Raw genomic sequence first — 17,036 nt, forward strand, 5'->3', positions numbered from 1 at the left:
TTTAAGGTCCCATCCATCAACTTTCTCTTTTACCAAAATAAATAAATAAATAAATAAATAAATAAAAGATTATTTTCAATGGGATTAGTGAATATTCATATTGCCCTTTTGCTCTATTTTTTATTTTTATTTTTATTTTTTTTGGGTTCTAAAAGTTGTTATTACTTTATGAGTTGGTGTTATTAGAAATTAGTTTTATTACTTGTAATTAAATGAGATTAATCTTTTTTTAAAACCTAATTAAAAGAGAGCGAAGCATTATAATGGTGAGTTTGAATAAAGATGAGAAGAGACGATGATGATACTTGTATATTTTTGTGTGTTGGAATGAGCTAAGTGTAGTCTTTGAAGGCTTCATTTTGACCATCTTTTTTGCTTCTCTCCCTTTCAACTTCTTTTTCTTTTCCTATTCCTCTAATTTCATTCTTTCACGTAAATGAACATGTTTGACCGATCTTCAGGTTATGATACTTAAAAAATGCTTAAAATTCCTCGATCATACATAGTTACAAAGTTAAATGGGTTTGGATTAGAATTTGGATTTGGTGACCTCTTTTGTTGTGTAGGCCTTTGAAAAAGATCCAATAGGAACTAGTTCACCTCTACCACTATCCAAAAAGGCTTTCTTTAAAGGTGTAGAATTTAAATATTGAGACATGAATTCCACTTTAGAAAAGTCTTGTCTTTATGTTCTAGGACGCTCATCCATTAACTACCTAAATCCTCTTCCAAGAGCTCGGATAATGAGTATCAAAAGTAGTAGAGTTAAGGTAGTATTCCCAGTAGAAATTCGAGTGGATGAAAATTTGTATATTGTAGTACCACACAGGTTCTACGTGGTAATAAAATTCATGACTGACTATATGCATGACCGACAATGAAACATCTTCAGTAGTCATGGCCGACAATGACTTAGGATGAAACATCGCTAGTAGTCATTGTGCATCCGAGTCATTCTATCGTCATTGTAATAGAAAATTAGCCACTCATAACCCGAGATCCACAAGGATAGCTTTACCACAACCCTAATTTCTTTCTCTCTATCCAAAGTCCTCCACTAACTTGTGTTTTCTCTCTAGCTACGCCTTTACTATCTCATACTCTTAAAAACAGCAACTACAATCTGTGTGCGTGAAAGAGAGAGAAAATAGAAAGGCCAAAGTCTTAAAGGATTTCCCTTTTGCATTGGTAATCGTTTCCATGCATGCATCCATCATCCCCACCATACTCATTATCGTGCCACCCGTTACGTTTTAGCTTAAAATCTACATTTTCTCGATCACTTATTTTTTTTGACTTCAAAAGTAAAAGATTCTAACAAACGATCCACTTAAATGACTTAGTCCAATAGGGAAATCCCAATTCATTAGTCTTTCAATACAATCAAATAGAAAGCCCCCATGGAAAGTCAATCTAATGCAATCTTTTTGTGTCTCTCCGTCACCATTTTAAAATGGTATGGAATGTGATGCAACTTTTAAGATAAATCTCGTGATGATTTGAGTTACTTTGCACATGACTTTGTCTAAAGTAGGTCTAATTTTGATATCAAATATTTTATATCATACAAAAAAAGCCTTAGCATGTATCTATTTCTAGACGATAATTATTACCCATTCTTTAACTTTGTAAAGATTTTAAACCTTAAATAAATTTAAGGGGTTGAATTGCTACCACAAAAAAAAAAAAAAAAAAAAAAAAAAAAAAAAAAAAAAAAAAAAAAAAAAAGAAAAAGAAAAAAGAAAAAAAGAATTAATTATTAAAAAAGGAAGGGGATCCACACATCACACTCTTCCTTTAATTATTATTGTACAGAAACCAAATTTAAAAAAAAAAAATAATAATAATAAAAATAAATTTGATTTCTTAGATTGTAGGGGATGGAGTGTTGGTAGGGTTGTTAGTGTTGGCGGCGGCGTTAGAACTGCTATCAGTGTTCATCCCAAGAGTGTTCTTCACTGCCTCAGCTGCTCCTTGAGCCATGTTCTTCACTTGCTCTCCAGTCTAAACCATATCAAAATAAATAAATAAGCAATTTTGTAAGGACCCATTTGCAAATATTTTAAAATATAGTTTTTTCCAATAACGAATTTGCCTGTTGAAGGAAATTTGCAGCTTGGTCCTTGAGGTCAGAGGCAGTTTGGGCAGCTGAGGATTGATCAAGGGTAGTAGATGCGCTATCTTTTGCTTCTTGAGCTGCATTAGCTGCTTGGTTCATGACCTCATCCTTCTTCACCTGACACAATAAATGAAACATATAATATGTTCTAAACGGCTGTGTTTGATAACGATTTCACTGCGGTAAACTACCTGAGCTTGGCCGACGACCTCACCGACGCTGTGGCTAATGTCTTGTTGGCTTGCCATTGTGAGTTTTTGTTAAGAGATTGAGAGAAGAAATTATGCTGTGAAGGAGAGGAGGAGAATTTGAATGTGATGGTGAAGAGCTCATGAGATTCTCCCATTATATAGAGCTTGAAAATGTTGGTGTTAGTTGGTGATTAGCCTATTTTTGTGCGTTGATTTGCATTTGGGTGTTTGTTTGTGAACTCCTTGTGCGAGGGGTTAGGAGTTGGAATAATGTGTCAAATTATTGGCTAAGTCAACACACGAGAGAAGTTTATTTACTTGGATTATTCAAAGAAGTTGATATAAATATGATTGGTTGTTTTATACCATTGATATATATATATATACACACACACACACACTAAAAGAAACTAATAAAAAATTATTTTTGTCATAGATTAAAACATTTAGAAAGTGACAAATGTATATGATGTATATGTCATGGTGAATCATTTTCTATTAGGTTTTGTTTTAATAGAAAGGTATAAATTTGGATAATCTCACTAAAACTAGGGTCAAAGAGCATTTTCGGATAGTGAGATTTTTTTTGAATTTTTACTCGAGATTGGGAATTGGAATTTGGTTTCCAAGGCTGTTGAGAACGCCTTTGAAAGCGAAGACGGAGACCACTATTGGTCTTGCCACTATGTCAAAGAACGAGAACTCTTGTGGACCCTGAAGAGAGTGACACGATCAAACATCATCTTATAAGTAAATCTGAACAAAAAAAAAAAAAAAAAAAGTCGCAAATAGAGGTAAACCATTAGTGACTAGGAATCTCAAAATGACTCTTTTTCCAAGGTTAGCTCGTGATAGGTATAGGGTTTGATTTCAGGATCTCCATCTTTTTTGTTCTAGAGTTAAAGCCGTCTTTTTCTTATTTTTTTAATATATTTTTTTTGCCTAGATTTTCAAAAATGCCTCAAAACAAAAGGGGATGTAGCTCAAATGGTAGAACGCTCACTTTGCATGCGAGAGGTACAAGGTTTTTATACCCTGCATCTCCATAATTCTCCATAATTTTTTTCTAGGGTTAAGCATGTGAGAGGTAAAGTGAGAGGCCGCTTTTACTTATATATATATATATATTTGATTAGATTTTAAAAAATGACCCCAAACAAAAAGGGGATGTAACTCAAATGGTAGAGTGTTCACTTTGCATGTAAAAGGTACCAGATATGATACCGTGAATCTCCACCTTTGTTTTCAAGGATTAGATTTTAAAAAATGCTCTTAAATAGAAAAGGGATGCAGGAGGGATAACTATTTGAGGAATTATCATCTGTGTTGTCCCTCAATCATACTGAGTAGAAGAGAGTTATGCCCAAAATTTTTAATTTCTATGTCGAACAAAAAATAAAATTTAATCTCTATTAGAATTAGTCTGTGAGGATTTGATCAACTGGTAAAAAAATAACTCAAAGCATAAAATCCTATGTACGTCTAACCAAATTTGGAATTCTAACTAAATTTTTCTTTTTTCTTTCTTTCTTTTTTTTTGGTGAAGAATGAAACCACAGAAGTTTGCAACTTGGGCAATGGGTTTATATAGTTCTGATTCATTCGGAGGATAACTCTTGTCAAAATTACAGAAGAAGCTCATTTTGGATAAACAAAGGTCAAAAAATGAAATCCCAAAGGATTTTGTAGGCTTCATAATCATCATTCACTCATATCATCATCCACTTCACCAGCACTAAGATCGTCAAAGGCCTCTTCTACTTCAACTCCTCCACCCTCTTCATCCGTTTCCATTTCATCTCCCGACGATTCCTTATCATCGCTATCGTCCTCCTCGTAAATAATCGGTACAATGGCATCATTTTCTTCCGCCTCCCCATCAAGGACCTGCCAGAAAGAAGACACGAGTGAATACCTCATAGAGCTTGAAGAAGAAGGTTATGGTGAAACTCGAGTTCAGCCACGTTACGTGGAAGGAAAAGAATGCACTTACCCCTGTGTAAAGGAAGTCTAAGCTACTTGATAGCAGAAGCGCAGATTGGAAAGTTGAAATTCTAGACTCAATGAGCTGCACATACATGGAAATTTTGTGTTTATCTACTAGAGAACATATGATTAATGGATGTGAGGGAGCTGCATATTTGGGAAGTGTCGAGCCAAACCATTGCTTACCTGATATAGAGAATTCAAGGCGAGTAGAGAAGATTCTTGAGACATTATTCTACTGGCATGTTGAAGAAGTAAACCTCTAAGCCAAGGGATGGCGCATACAAGAATTGCCCCTCTGTAGATAAGCCATGAAACTTTGATATGGTATCTTTTATTCCAAGAACACACTTATGAGCATCAAACAATCTTGAAATAGGTAAGAATACCTTGACTGGATAATGGATATGAGAGCGTGCAAAAGCTTGAGAACATCTGAAGAATTTAGTTGTGCTATTGATTTTGAGATGACCTGATAACAGATGATATATGATGTTTCAGCATAAAGAAGGTTAGTATATAACGAAAACCGATAGGATTGGTTATAAATTGATTACCTTATCATCCTTGGTGTATAAGCATTCTAGCAAAAGGGCGCGATCGTCTGCACGTAGTGCTTGCTTGAGCAAAACCTGAACAGAGTCTGCACTTGGTGGGATAGCAGGGACGGAAGGTTCATCTTGTTCATGGTTCTCGTCTTCATTCTGTTCCTCTAAATTCAAATTTGCAAGTTTATCTCCCATGGTTGGCTCGTTTAAATCATCATTAAATAGAACATTAGACGTATCTTCATTGCCTACAATCATCAGATATCAAGTTAACGGTGGAGATTGAAAATGGTATTAGGCTATTTGCTCCAGACATATTTTGGAAGGTAGAGTTGGAGAGTTGTAGACCATCAAAGGAAATTCGAGAACCACAAGCAATGGCTCAAAGACAATCCTTACCGACATCACTGACATCTCCAGCTGTCTGACTGTCGAGATCAGATGCAGCTCTCTTCTTTTTGCTTTTCTTACTTTTAGGCGAAGTAACTGCTTGTTCGATCTCGTGTGGACCTGTGACAGAGTATACACATTGTACTTACCTGAAGAGAATGGGGCACAGGGGAAATAAGGAAAAGAATGGCAAAATGACAAGTTTGTCAAACCTTCTTTCTCAAGTGCGATATTAAGGACAGTATGCTGCGGTAGGTCCATGGAGCCATGAGTGACAAGGACTGACACTTCATTGTCTCCTAAACCTTGTATTGTGGAAGAGAGGACAGAAATACGATTCTTCTTAGCACTTCCATGGTTTTCCTCAGCTGATTCGACATTGTTAACTTTAACGGTGACTTTAGTCGGACTAACCTTGTCTTCTGATAGGAACTTTAATTTCCATAAATAAGCTACACCTGATACTGATACTGACAAGACAACTATGCTATCTTCCCCATTGTTCATATTTCTGCATTCAGAAATGAACGGAGGATGCTTCATGGACAGAACAGGACCTCGACTAAGTTTTCCAGCACTCATATCACACCACCACACTTGAATATGTTTGGCTCCAGGTTCTGATGTAATTATTGTTTTGGCGTCGTCAGATATAGAATCAAGCTTCACAGGACCCTATATTTCAGATGGTAGTATAGTCAGTGATTTGGACCTATTTAGAAATTAAGAGAATTTGGGTAGCTCACCAATTTATCAGGGTGCACCATAAGCTCAACCCCATTATCTGTGCTTAAAATCTTCAACTTTTTGCCAGCTACAGCTAAGTACTTCTCATCTGAAAAAGGAGCGACTCGTTAAGACAAAAGGTGCTTGACATTTTGCACCTACAAAAACATGGATAAGCAACTAACCAAGTGAAAAGGCTGAAGAAGAGATTGATTTTTTCGAAGCTTTGAACTCATTGATAATGCTTCCTGTTTCGGCGTTCATCTTGAATGCCATTCCGTTACTTCCAATGGTATGCAGTCTCCGGCCTTTGTCCGCAAAAGAAAGGCCAATAATTCCACTTCACAAATCAGGATAAAGAAACAATTCATTCACCATAATGAATAAAATGTAGAAGTAGAAGAACCTTAATGTATTGATGAACTCACTTCAGAGATAGCTTCACTATCATAAAAGAATGAGTTAACAATTATTTATTAGATGTGTGTGTGTGTGTGTGTATATAAGGCGTGTGAACAAAGGAAACTTCCAACCTACTAATCGTTCTAACATCTTATTCTCGTGTCAGTTTTACCATCTAAACGTATCGCCACAATGAATGCACCGATGTGAAGAATCTAATATGAAAAATATAGAATCAATGAAGTACATAAAATTTGCACCCGATTCATCTGAATCATTGATCATTCTTTAAATTATCAAGTTAACAAGATCATCAGAATTGATTGCGTACCCAAGATGGCAACCGGCAGATACCCACTTCGTTTCACCGCTTGAAGCATTTACTGCCAACACATCCCCTCCGTTGGTACCGATAGCAATAAGACAAGAACTGTTTTTACGCTGAAATTTGAGAAAGACAATATAGGTTTAAGATTCCCAAAACATATAATACAGTGTCAAATAATTAAGAACCCTAAAGTACTTTTCTCACTTTTTTCCCCACAAAACAGCAGGCAATACAAGAATAACCAGCATCAGTTTTCCCATCAGGATCCTTCCACTCGGCTAGCAAACTCCCATCGCTAGTTTTCCAAATCTACAGATACATAAAACAGTTGAAATTCGTTGTAATGAACATCCACATATAAATGAGCACAAAAAAAGAAAAACAAACAAATAATTGTGCCTATACCGAGCCCTGAAGAGCGAAAGTTTATCAAATAGATAGATATTCAAGTAAAAATCAGCATGAGAAAAGGATTCAAACATTATAAGCAATACTGAGAGAGGAAGCTTGCCTTGACAGTTCCATTGGAGGACAAGATAGCTAGATAGTCGCCGTTGGAAGTGAACGCTGTGATTGGCGGCGATTTATGCAGCTCCATCTTCATTCTCTCAGTCGTAAATGGTAACCAAATGCGAACTGCAAACTGCAAAACCGGCAGAATGGTAGCGGCACTTCGCGGCGGCAGCTTCTGAGGGTTTTGGCTCCGTAGATTACTTCCCTGTTTTGTTTTGTCTTTATAATTTTCAAATTTTCTTTTTCTCATTAGCGGTTCGCATACACGGTTGGTCCGAACCGACCATGCTTTATGGGTGTATTTTCAAACCCGACAAGCCGGACCAACCTAACCCGAATTAAAGAGGATGGGTGGGACTAGCACTTCAGGTTGGGTTGGGTTAGAGGAACCTGAATTGATTCGATTTGGTTTCGGATTTTGGGTTGACCCAAATGCTATGGATCTGCACCGGTTCAACTACAAACAAAAACATGATATCTCTTTATTTATTATTTTTAGTTTCTTTTATACACTTTATACTATTTTTAATTACATGGTTTACGATACTAACAAATACATGTATCAGACGCCCAAGATCAGACTTGGTTGAGACAAAGAGAAAGACTCTTGTGATTCTTTACTTCCAAACTCGATCGATAGGACACTTGTTTACCCCTCGTGTATGTATGTAAGGCCTCATTGCTCCAAAAAAGTGGCAATATACCATTTATTTACTCATACTTTAACTACAAACACTTACAAAATTATTATGGTGTATACAATACACATCAAACTTTACTCGAACTTGAAGTAGAGAATAAGGTCATGATGTCTTAGGAAAAGATAAGTCCCCCATGATTGTATGTGATTGCATTTTTTGACCTCAATAATGGGGTTACTTACTGGCAAAGGTAAGCCACCAATGTATGTATGACGGTGTCACTGTGGACACCATGGAAGTGAAGTCAAGGTAGTCGCATTTGCATTTAATGTAGCAGCCCTTAGGTTAGATCAGTGTGTTGCATTATTTTAAATTCTTGTATTTTGATTCCGACATTTTTTTTTGTCTAAATAGTTTTTTTATGAATCTTTAAGTCCATAGCATTGGTTTAGTAAATTACTTTAAAGGATTTCTGCACGTAGTAGTCATGACATGCATATAGTAGGACCTTATTTTTTAATGGAAAAGTAGAGTCATGAGACGATAAGTAAAACCTTTTGAATTTTATAATAATAATAAAAAAAATACATGAATGAATGGAGATTACATCTAAATGAAAGTGATCCTACACATCCTCGCTAAGAAAAGCATAAACTAACTAAAAGTTATTATCTATATAAACAAAATGCTTCTTTTTTAATGGCTCAATCAAATGAACTCCAAAATTAAGTGTACTTTTCTTGGAGCAATTCTATGTTAGAGTTTTCTTAAAAGAAAACATGTTAAAATGACTCATGTTGGTACAAACAATAAGTCGGTAACCTTGATAATATCGCCAAAGAATGTTGAAGTCGTCGTGTGCTGAATTTGGATCCGAATTTTGATCCAAATCCTATATTTGGGACATTACAAAAATTTGGGATTTCTATATTTAATTTACATGTCACACCCTTAATTTATAGGCGTCCAAAGACGGGATGTGAATAAAAGAATTGTGCAATACTCGAAGAATGAAAGGAAAATTTCAGAAAAATAGTTATAAAGTTTCAACACTCTTGATACAAAGACGGTTGGGATATGGAGTCTATGCATATTTACCATAAAGATCTTGTAGAGATATATTTGGTTGATATTTGATAAAAATATGATAGAGATATATATAGTAGATTTTTTTGGCAGAAGGAGATATATTTAGTTGATATTTAGTAAAAATGATAGAGATATATATGGTAGATATTTGTCAAAGATTTGATATTAATATACTCAGGTAGATTATATATCTTGTAGGTAGTTAAATGTTTGAAAGTTATATTTAGTAAATTGAAAACCTGTGTACGTTATTGGGCCGTGCTTCCAAAATGTAATTTCTTCATCATCTGTATTCTCTCTCTTGTTGTTGTATATACTTCAAGTCATCAATAAAACCTTTAGCCAAGGATCCTCTTTGAATTTTCTCTCTCCTGTTTTTTGTGTTCATCTTGATCGAGTGTGCGGTGTTTGAGCGATCCTAACAACGAGTATCAGAGCAAGACGAAAGTCACCACGATCTGTGAAGATGGAAATTTCAAAGATTAGAATTGAAAAGTTTGATGGATTCAATTTCGGTTTCTGGAAGATGCAGATTGAAGATTATTTGTAGTAGAAGAGTCTTCACGAACCCTTATTGGGGGTGAAGCCGGATACTATGACCACAGAGCAGTGGAAGCTCAAGGATCATTAGGCTTTACGATTGAATCGGATGACGCTGTCTAAAAACATGGCGTTCAATATTATCAAGGAAAAGATAACGTCAGATTTGTTGAAGGCACTGTCGAATATGTACGAGAAACCGTCGGCTATGAACAAGGTGTATTTGATGCGGAGGTTGTTTAATCTTCAAATGTCTAAAGGTGGATCTGTTGCTGATCATATAAACGAATTTAATATAAATCAAATGAGTTCGGTGGAAGTTAATTTCAAGGATGAAATTAAAGCATTTTTTTTATGTCATTTTTACCTGAGTCATGGGATACTGTTGTTGCCGCAATCAACTGTTCACGAGGATCTGATAAACTAAAGTTTGATGAAATTCGAGATGTAGTTCTCAGCGAAAGATTGGCCCTCGAGTATTTGCAAATGGTAAATCGGAGATTCATCCGGCAATGCTCTCAATGTTGATCGAAGGGGAAGAAGTAAATCAAAGGGCCCAAACAATGGGCGATCAAAATCAAGGAATCAAGGAAAAAATTCAAACAAACCAAACGTAAAGTGTTGAAGTTGTGGAGAAAAATGTCACTTTCGAGTAGATTGTACAAAGAGGAAGTAAAATCACAAATCATATGATGACGATGATTCTATACATTCAGTCGAAGACATTGGGGATGCTCTAATCCTCAACGTGGACCGTCCGATTGAATCCTGGATTTTGGATTCAGGTGCATCTTTTCATTCGTCTCCAAATAAAGAGTTGTTTCAAAATTTTAAGTCTGGAAGTTTCGAGAAGGTGTATCTTGCCGACAACAAAGATTTGAAGATTGAAGGAAAAGAGGATGTCTACACGAAAACTCGAGCAGAAAATCAGTGGACATTAAAGGATGTCAGATATATTCCTAGTCTCAACAAGAACCTGATCTCTATTAGTCAGTTGGATAGCACAGGTTATGCAACAAAGTTTGGGAATAGTTCGTGGAAGATTGTGAAGGGTGCTATGGTGGTAGCACGTGGCACAAAATCTGGAACCTTATACGCCACCGCAAGGTGTATGAACATGGCTATTGTCTGAGAGTGCTTCAAATTCAAGTTTATAGCATAATAGACTTGGACATATGAGCGTTAAAGGAATGAAGATGCTGGTTGTGGAAGAAGTTTTGGAAGGTCTAAAATCTGTTTATATAAGTCCTTGTGAGATCTGTGTTATGAGCAAACAGAAACGAGTTAGCTTCCCCAAGACTGCCAGAGAATTGAAGAAAAGTATCGGGACAACGAAGCAAGTGGGAGTTAAGGTTGAGTTGCTGAAAGATTCACCTAGTGATGTTGTAGCGGATACTCAAGAAACTCCTGAGACTGCTACTGAGGAACCAGAAGCAAAGCAAGTGACCCCTGAACATGTATTAAAAAAATCATCCAGAGCCATCAGAGTACCAGATAGGTATGTACCTTCTTTACACTATCAGTTGGTGATAGATGAAGAGGAAAAAGAGCTCCTTGATGAGGCCCTATACAACTATAGGAGCAAGCCATGCATGATGAGATGTCTAGGCTTAAAAAATGTATTGCTCTTTCATCTACTGAGGCTGAATACGTGGCAATAGTTGAAGCTAGAAAGGAGATGATATAGATACAAAATACCTTGAGTTAGGCAAAGCAAATAAAAACAAGGTTACAAAGTGCGGCGTATAACCATTATATAATTTTTTTTATTTTTTTCCCTCCAAAAGAACAAACCATTATATAATTATTCTAAGTGGTCAGACTAATTTTGTTTATTTAAAATGATTAACAATTTAGAATTTTAAATTAAAAAAAATATTTGAAAATTTTTAAAATTATTTACTCAATCAAACCAATTTTTATTTAAAACTATTTCTAAAATCAAGAATATTCCCAATTTAGAATTTTAAATCAAAACAATTTATTTGAAAATTTTCAAAATTATTTACATCCTCTATTAGAATTTTAATTAACAGATTTGAAACCCACACTTGAGAACTAAAACAAACTTTGAGTCTGGTGTACTAATTTTATCCATTCAAAAATATTTTTAAAATTTAGAATGTCTCTCACTTTAAATTTTAAATTTTAAATCAAAACAATTTATTTAGAAGAAACTTCGCTTGCCTTGGCTTCTATTGGACGGACATGAGATGCATAAGGCTTGAGGTTCATGCCATTGGGCTTCTATTGGACTTCTATTGGACGGACGTGGAACGGTGGGAAAAAGATAGTGAAAGAGATAGAAATAAATAGAAGCTGTTTATTAATGTTTTCCGACTCAAACAATTCCTATTAATGTTTTCTGACTCAATGCGGTTACATAATTCCCAGTATTTATAGTACATTGAATCAGAAATAGTAAATCATCAAAATGATAAATTTAAATCTACTAACAATCTCTAACAATCTCCTAAAATCTTGTTAGTTTGAATATTTGATCTCCCCTGGTTAAAACTTGCAAATGACAAATAATCTTCTGGAGTAGCAAAACTTTTCTTTTGACAAAGCCTTGGTAAGTATGTCTGCTAGCTGTTCATCGGTGTTACAATATTCCAAGACAATTTCTTCGTCTGCAACAAGATCACGAATATAGTGATGTCGAAGTTCAATATGTTTTGTTCTACTGTGAAACACTGGGTTCTTTGTCATAAAAATAGTTGCTTTATTATCACAAAATCTTTGTTGCCCCTTTTTGCTCTTGTTGAAGATCAGCTAACATTCTTCTTAGCCAAATGGCTTGACACGCTGCTGAAGTTGCTGCAACATATTCTACTTCTGACGTTGACAACGCCACTGTTGCTTGCTTCTTTGAGCTCCAAGTGATCACTCCTGACCCTCAAGTGAAAACATTGGCTGAAATGCTTCGTCTATCATCTAATGATCCTGCCCAATCACTATCGGTGAATCCATATAGTTTGAAATTAGAGAATTTAGAATACCAAATTTCATACTCCATAGTTCCGGCAATGTAACGTAAGACTCTTTTTGCTGCTCCATAATGAACCTTTGAAGGATGTTGCATAAACTTAGAAATAATACCAACAGGAAATGCAGTGTCGGGTCATGTGTGAGTTAAGTAAATTAGTCCGCCAACCAAGCTCTTGAACCTTCTAACATCTGTCATTTCTGCTCCATCATCACGTTGTAATTTCTCATTAATATTCATAGGTGTAGCTGCAGGCTTTCAATTAAGCATACCAAATTTACTCATAATATCTTTGGCATATTTTTCTTTGTGAAATAAAAATTCTATCTTCAACTTGATATACTTCAAGACCAAGAAAATAGTGCAATAGACCTATATCTGACATCTTAAATTCACTCATCATTTGAGACTTAAATTTATCCAAAAGAGAGTTAGAAGAGCTAGTGTAAATAATATCGTCAACATAGAGACAAATAATAATGAAATCACTCTTACCTTCCTTCTTCACATATAAAGTAGGCTCATTCTCACTTCTCATGTATCCTTTCTTTTGAAAATACCCATCAATCTTGCTGTACCAAGCTCGAGAGGCCTGCTTTAATCCGTATAGTCTCAACTTGTATACCTTTGTTTCTTTGTCCTTCTTTATGAATCTCTCTAGTTGTGCTACATAAACGTCTTCTTGTAAATCTCCGTTAAGAAATGCTGACTTAACATCAAACTGATAAATCAGCCACCGCAATTCTGTTGCTAATGCTAGAATAGTTCTTATAGTTTCAAAACGAGCTAGAAGAAAAAGTTTCTTCAAAATCTATACCTTCTTGTTGTGCATACCCTTTTGCTACAAGATGGGCCTTATGCTTTTGTATGCTTCCATCTGGTGCAAATTTTGTCTTGAACACCTGGTGCAAATTTTCTCAATGGACTGTATCTCTTCTACCATGACTTTCTTCCACTCTTCTTTTTCAGCTGCTTCTTCATAACTCATAGGATTTGAAACAGTAAGAGCAAATTGATATGCATATATGTCAGTTAAAGATTTATACTTCTTTGGAGGTGTCTCATCCGAAAGTTATTTAAGAGAAGAATCGCTGTTTAGTGAAGCTGAAGATGATGAATTTGACACATTTTGTGTTGCAGTGGATGCACTGGGAGATGCACTGGAGTTGACCCTTGTCTCTTCATTTGGGGAAACTTCAACTGTAATCTTTTGCTGCTCATGTTCTTTACTCCAATCCCAACTCACGGTTTCATTAAATATTACATCACTTCTAACTAAAATCTTTTCACTAATGGGGTTGCATAATTTATATGTCTTTGATTGAGTACAGTAGCCAATGAAAATGCATTTTTCAAATTTTTCATCAAGCTTTTGACAAGTTTGAGAATGTTTCAAAGCATAAGCAACACAACCAAAGATTCGTAAATGACTTACAGACGGTTTTCTTCCATGCCATGTTTCATAAGGAGTTCGATTCATAACAACCTTTGTTGGTGAGAGGTTTAATAGATAAACAGATGTTGCTACGGCTTCTGCCCAAAATTGGTTTGGAAGTCTCCTTGATTCTAACATACTTTTGGAAGTCACCTTGCTTGTAACATACTTCTTGCCATCTCAACAATAGTTCGATTTTTTCGTTCAGCGATTCCATTTTTTTCTGGAGTGTAGGGAGCTGTTAACTCCCTTTGGATGCCCTCTTCTTCACAAAACAGATTAAACTCTTTAGATATGAACTCGCCACCTCTGTCTGTGCGAAGAACTTTAATGTGACAACCACTTTGGTTCTCCACCATAACTTTAAAAATCTGGAACTTCTGAAAAGCTTTTGACTTATGTTGTAGGAAGTAAACCCAGCTCATGCGACTATAGTCATCAATGAATAGTAAAAAGTATATGCTCCCACCCAAGAACTTTGTTTGCATTGGCCCACATAAATAAACATGAATTAGATCTAGAATAATGTGAAACTCTTTTAGCTTTTTCAACAGGAAAGGACTTCATAGTCTGCTTGCCATAAATGCATCTTCACACAAATTAGTTGAATCAATTCTTGGTAATCTGAAAACCATACCTTTATCCCTGAGTATTTTCAAGCCGTTCATATGAAGATGTCTATATCTGAGATGCCATAATGTTGAGTCATCTTTCGTGCTAGCAGTAAGAGCAAAATTCTCCATGTTAGAAATATCAAGTGGAAACATCTTATTTGAAGTCATAGCAATTTGAACTTTATGGCCTGATTTCTTATGTGTAATGACACATGTGTTGTCATCAAATAGAACTTAATGTTCTCTCGTCATCAATTGTCCAACACTCAATAAATTGTACCCTAAATCTAGTACAAATTGATCATTATCTAATTGTTTTATCTTACCATGACTGGTTTTGACTTTCACTGTACATTTTCCCTTAACTTGCATCTCTTTTGTGTTTCCAAGTTGCACCTTAATTTTTTGCGTCTCATCAAGCTCTTTGAATAAGGATTTGGTGCCTGTCATATGGTTTGAGCATCCGCTATCAACAAACCATAAGTCACCTTTTTTTGGACTAGTATCCATGCACGCCATAAGCAGCTTTTCTTCTTCTTCTTCATTCTCTGCTGCAAAATTCATTCGTTGATTTTTATACCAATAGTCAGATTTTGTGTGCCCATGCCTTCTGCAATGGTAACATTGTATGACATTTCTTTGTTCATTGAATTGGCTCTGTCCATCACTTCTTCATCCTACACCTGTTATCACGACCACCATGGAAGTTGCGAAATCCTCCTCTTCCACGACTTCTACCTGCTAAATGAATATTTTCTCTTTCGTTGTTTTCGTGGTTGGTTGTCTCCTTCACTTGAAGTGCCTTTTCTTCGTTCCTTTCTGATGATCTATTGATTCTTGCCTCATGAGCCTGAAGCGAGCCCATCAGTTCATCAACGAAGAGTATGGATAGATCCTTAGCTTCTTCTATGGTAGTCACCACATGGTCAAACTTTGGACTCAAGCTTCTCAACACCTTTGCAACAATTGTTTCGTCTGAAATTTTCTCTCCATAGGTATGCATCTGACTGACTATTGTCATTGCTTTTGACAAAAAAATCAGCAATTGATTCGTCATTCGTCATGAGTAGAGTTTCAAAATCACGTATGAGGGATTGCAATTTTACTGTTATAACCTTTGAATCTCCTAGAAACTCCTTCTGTAGAGTTGACCATGCCTGCTTTGATGTGGTTGCTGCTGCAATTCGTGAAAAGATAGTCTCATGAACTGCTTGTTGAATAGTGAATAGAGCCTTTGCATCGTTTTTCTTGGTTTCTCTTAGTCTTTTCTTTTCTTCTATTGTGAGTTCTAATACATCAACAAACTAGTGCTCCACCAAGTCCCATAGCTCCTGCGATCTGAGTAAGGTCTTCATCTTGATGCTCCACCACTCATATTTCTCACATATTTTATGAAATTAAAAATAATAATTTTTAACAAATGTTGATCTGCTTGAGTTGAGTGGCTAAGGTGATAGGTTTGAAATCAATTGAGTTTTCCTGCCTAGGTTCAAATTCTATTGTTTGACATTTTTGAATCTTCATGGCATTTTTTGTCTTCCCTCCTTCTCATGTTGTTTCTAATTGCTAACTGAGATGCGTCAGACATTAAAGAGTAGGATATGACAGAGATTAGGATGAACTTAAATTCTCATAGTAAAGAGTAGGATATGACAGAGATTAGAATGAGCTTAAATTCTCAAAGTGACCTTAAATTCTTACCGTAAAGAGTAGGGAGTAGAATATGATAGAGATTAGGATGAGCTTAAATTCTCATAGGTGAAGCAAACCAAACCCATTTTCAAGAGTAGGATATGCGACAGAGATTAGGATGAACTTTGACGAATAAAAGAAGAATCTATATAAATTCTAGAAATTCTGAAGCAAATCAAACCCATTTTCAGACAACACACAAAGAAAAAAGCAAGACTCTAGTGGTTAATCAAAACAAAGAATAAAAGAATGTATGAGAAATTGGTAAGGTCAAAGTCAACTCTTCCTTAGAAATAGGAAGATAAGATGAGGAGGGCGTAGGTGAATTTCTATTTTGAATTTGTCCTTTTTTTTTTTTTTTTTGCATCAAAATCCGGCAAATTCCCTAGCGAGGAATTGATCACTCTTCCTTATATATGCTACTTTTCCACTTAGTCTGTCGTTTCCCAATCCTCCTCTTCCCCACAAAAAGGCAGTTGGAATGTGTCCACTCTTATCTTCCCTTGGACAGCTTCCACTTTCCTTCTTATGCATTGACTTCCTTTTCTTACGAGATTTGTTTTTGTTTTTGCCTCAGAATAACTGGTATATGAATACCACCCATCCTTTCTCCTCCCAATAGCCCAACAGTGAAGGGAAGGCAAAAGTGGCAAGTCAATTGGGAGAGCCACGTAGCGTAGTCCTTTACCTTAGGGTTCTTGGTTCTCCACACATTGAGGAAGCTTGCCCCTTTTCTCCTACTCTCGAAGAATATCTGTTTTTGTCACCTTAGGTTTCCCCATCATCCGGCTGTAACTTTGCCTCTACTTTTTGGTCTTGATACTTCCCAGTAT

The 17,036-nt window shown here is 35.8% G+C and overlaps 3 protein-coding genes across 3 annotated transcripts; all 3 read right to left on the reverse strand.

The window, feature by feature from the left end:
* Positions 1 to 1,819: 1,819 nt before the first annotated feature.
* On the reverse strand, positions 1,820 to 2,435 carry LOC111494669 (late embryogenesis abundant protein 1). Its single transcript, XM_023144641.1, has 3 exons — positions 2,311 to 2,435; positions 2,096 to 2,236; positions 1,820 to 2,004 (listed from the first exon to the last, which is right to left on the reverse strand). The coding sequence occupies exons 1-3, from the start codon at positions 2,365 to 2,367 to the stop codon at positions 1,867 to 1,869; spliced, it is 336 nt and encodes a 111-aa protein (XP_023000409.1). The 5' UTR covers positions 2,368 to 2,435; the 3' UTR covers positions 1,820 to 1,866.
* A 1,437-nt stretch (positions 2,436 to 3,872) lies between these two features.
* On the reverse strand, positions 3,873 to 7,409 carry LOC111494605 (WD repeat-containing protein 43). Its single transcript, XM_023144580.1, has 12 exons — positions 7,202 to 7,409; positions 6,895 to 6,999; positions 6,694 to 6,803; positions 6,146 to 6,300; positions 5,981 to 6,069; positions 5,447 to 5,909; positions 5,244 to 5,354; positions 4,854 to 5,092; positions 4,686 to 4,768; positions 4,483 to 4,594; positions 4,304 to 4,378; positions 3,873 to 4,197 (listed from the first exon to the last, which is right to left on the reverse strand). Exons 1-12 carry the CDS (start codon positions 7,292 to 7,294, stop codon positions 4,012 to 4,014), a joined length of 1,821 nt encoding a protein of 606 aa, XP_023000348.1. The 5' UTR covers positions 7,295 to 7,409; the 3' UTR covers positions 3,873 to 4,011.
* Positions 7,410 to 15,175: 7,766 nt separating this feature from the next.
* LOC111494890 lies at positions 15,176 to 15,532 on the reverse strand. The gene has a single exon (XM_023144874.1). The coding sequence runs from the start codon at positions 15,530 to 15,532 to the stop codon at positions 15,176 to 15,178; it is 357 nt and encodes a 118-aa protein (XP_023000642.1).
* Between the last annotated feature and the right edge of the window lie 1,504 nt (positions 15,533 to 17,036).

The sequence above is a fragment of the Cucurbita maxima genome, unplaced genomic scaffold (genome assembly GCF_002738345.1).
Source record: "Cucurbita maxima cultivar Rimu unplaced genomic scaffold, Cmax_1.0 Cma_Scf00020, whole genome shotgun sequence".
Classification (NCBI taxonomy): domain Eukaryota; kingdom Viridiplantae; phylum Streptophyta; class Magnoliopsida; order Cucurbitales; family Cucurbitaceae; genus Cucurbita; species Cucurbita maxima.

Bases quoted from the DNA above. Each gene is read 5' to 3' on its own strand.
- LOC111494669 (XM_023144641.1), bottom strand. From the start codon at position 2,367: ATGGCAAGCCAACAAGACATTAGCCACAGCGTCGGTGAGGTCGTCGGC. The intron at 2,237-2,310 runs GTAGTTTACCGC...TTATTGTGTCAG, and splicing joins AGGTCGTCGGCCAAGCTCAG to GTGAAGAAGGATGAGGTCAT. The intron at 2,005-2,095 runs GCAAATTCGTTA...GATATGGTTTAG, and splicing joins CTGCAAATTTCCTTCAACAG to ACTGGAGAGCAAGTGAAGAA.
- LOC111494605 (XM_023144580.1), bottom strand. From the start codon at position 7,294: ATGAAGATGGAGCTGCATAAATCGCCGCCAATCACAGCGTTCACTTCC. The intron at 6,804-6,894 runs GTGAGAAAAGTA...CTCAAATTTCAG, and splicing joins GCTGTTTTGTGGGGAAAAAA to CGTAAAAACAGTTCTTGTCT. The intron at 5,355-5,446 runs GTTTGACAAACT...ACTCTGTCACAG, and splicing joins TATCGCACTTGAGAAAGAAG to GTCCACACGAGATCGAACAA.
- LOC111494890 (XM_023144874.1), bottom strand. From the start codon at position 15,532: ATGACAATAGTCAGTCAGATGCATACCTATGGAGAGAAAATTTCAGAC.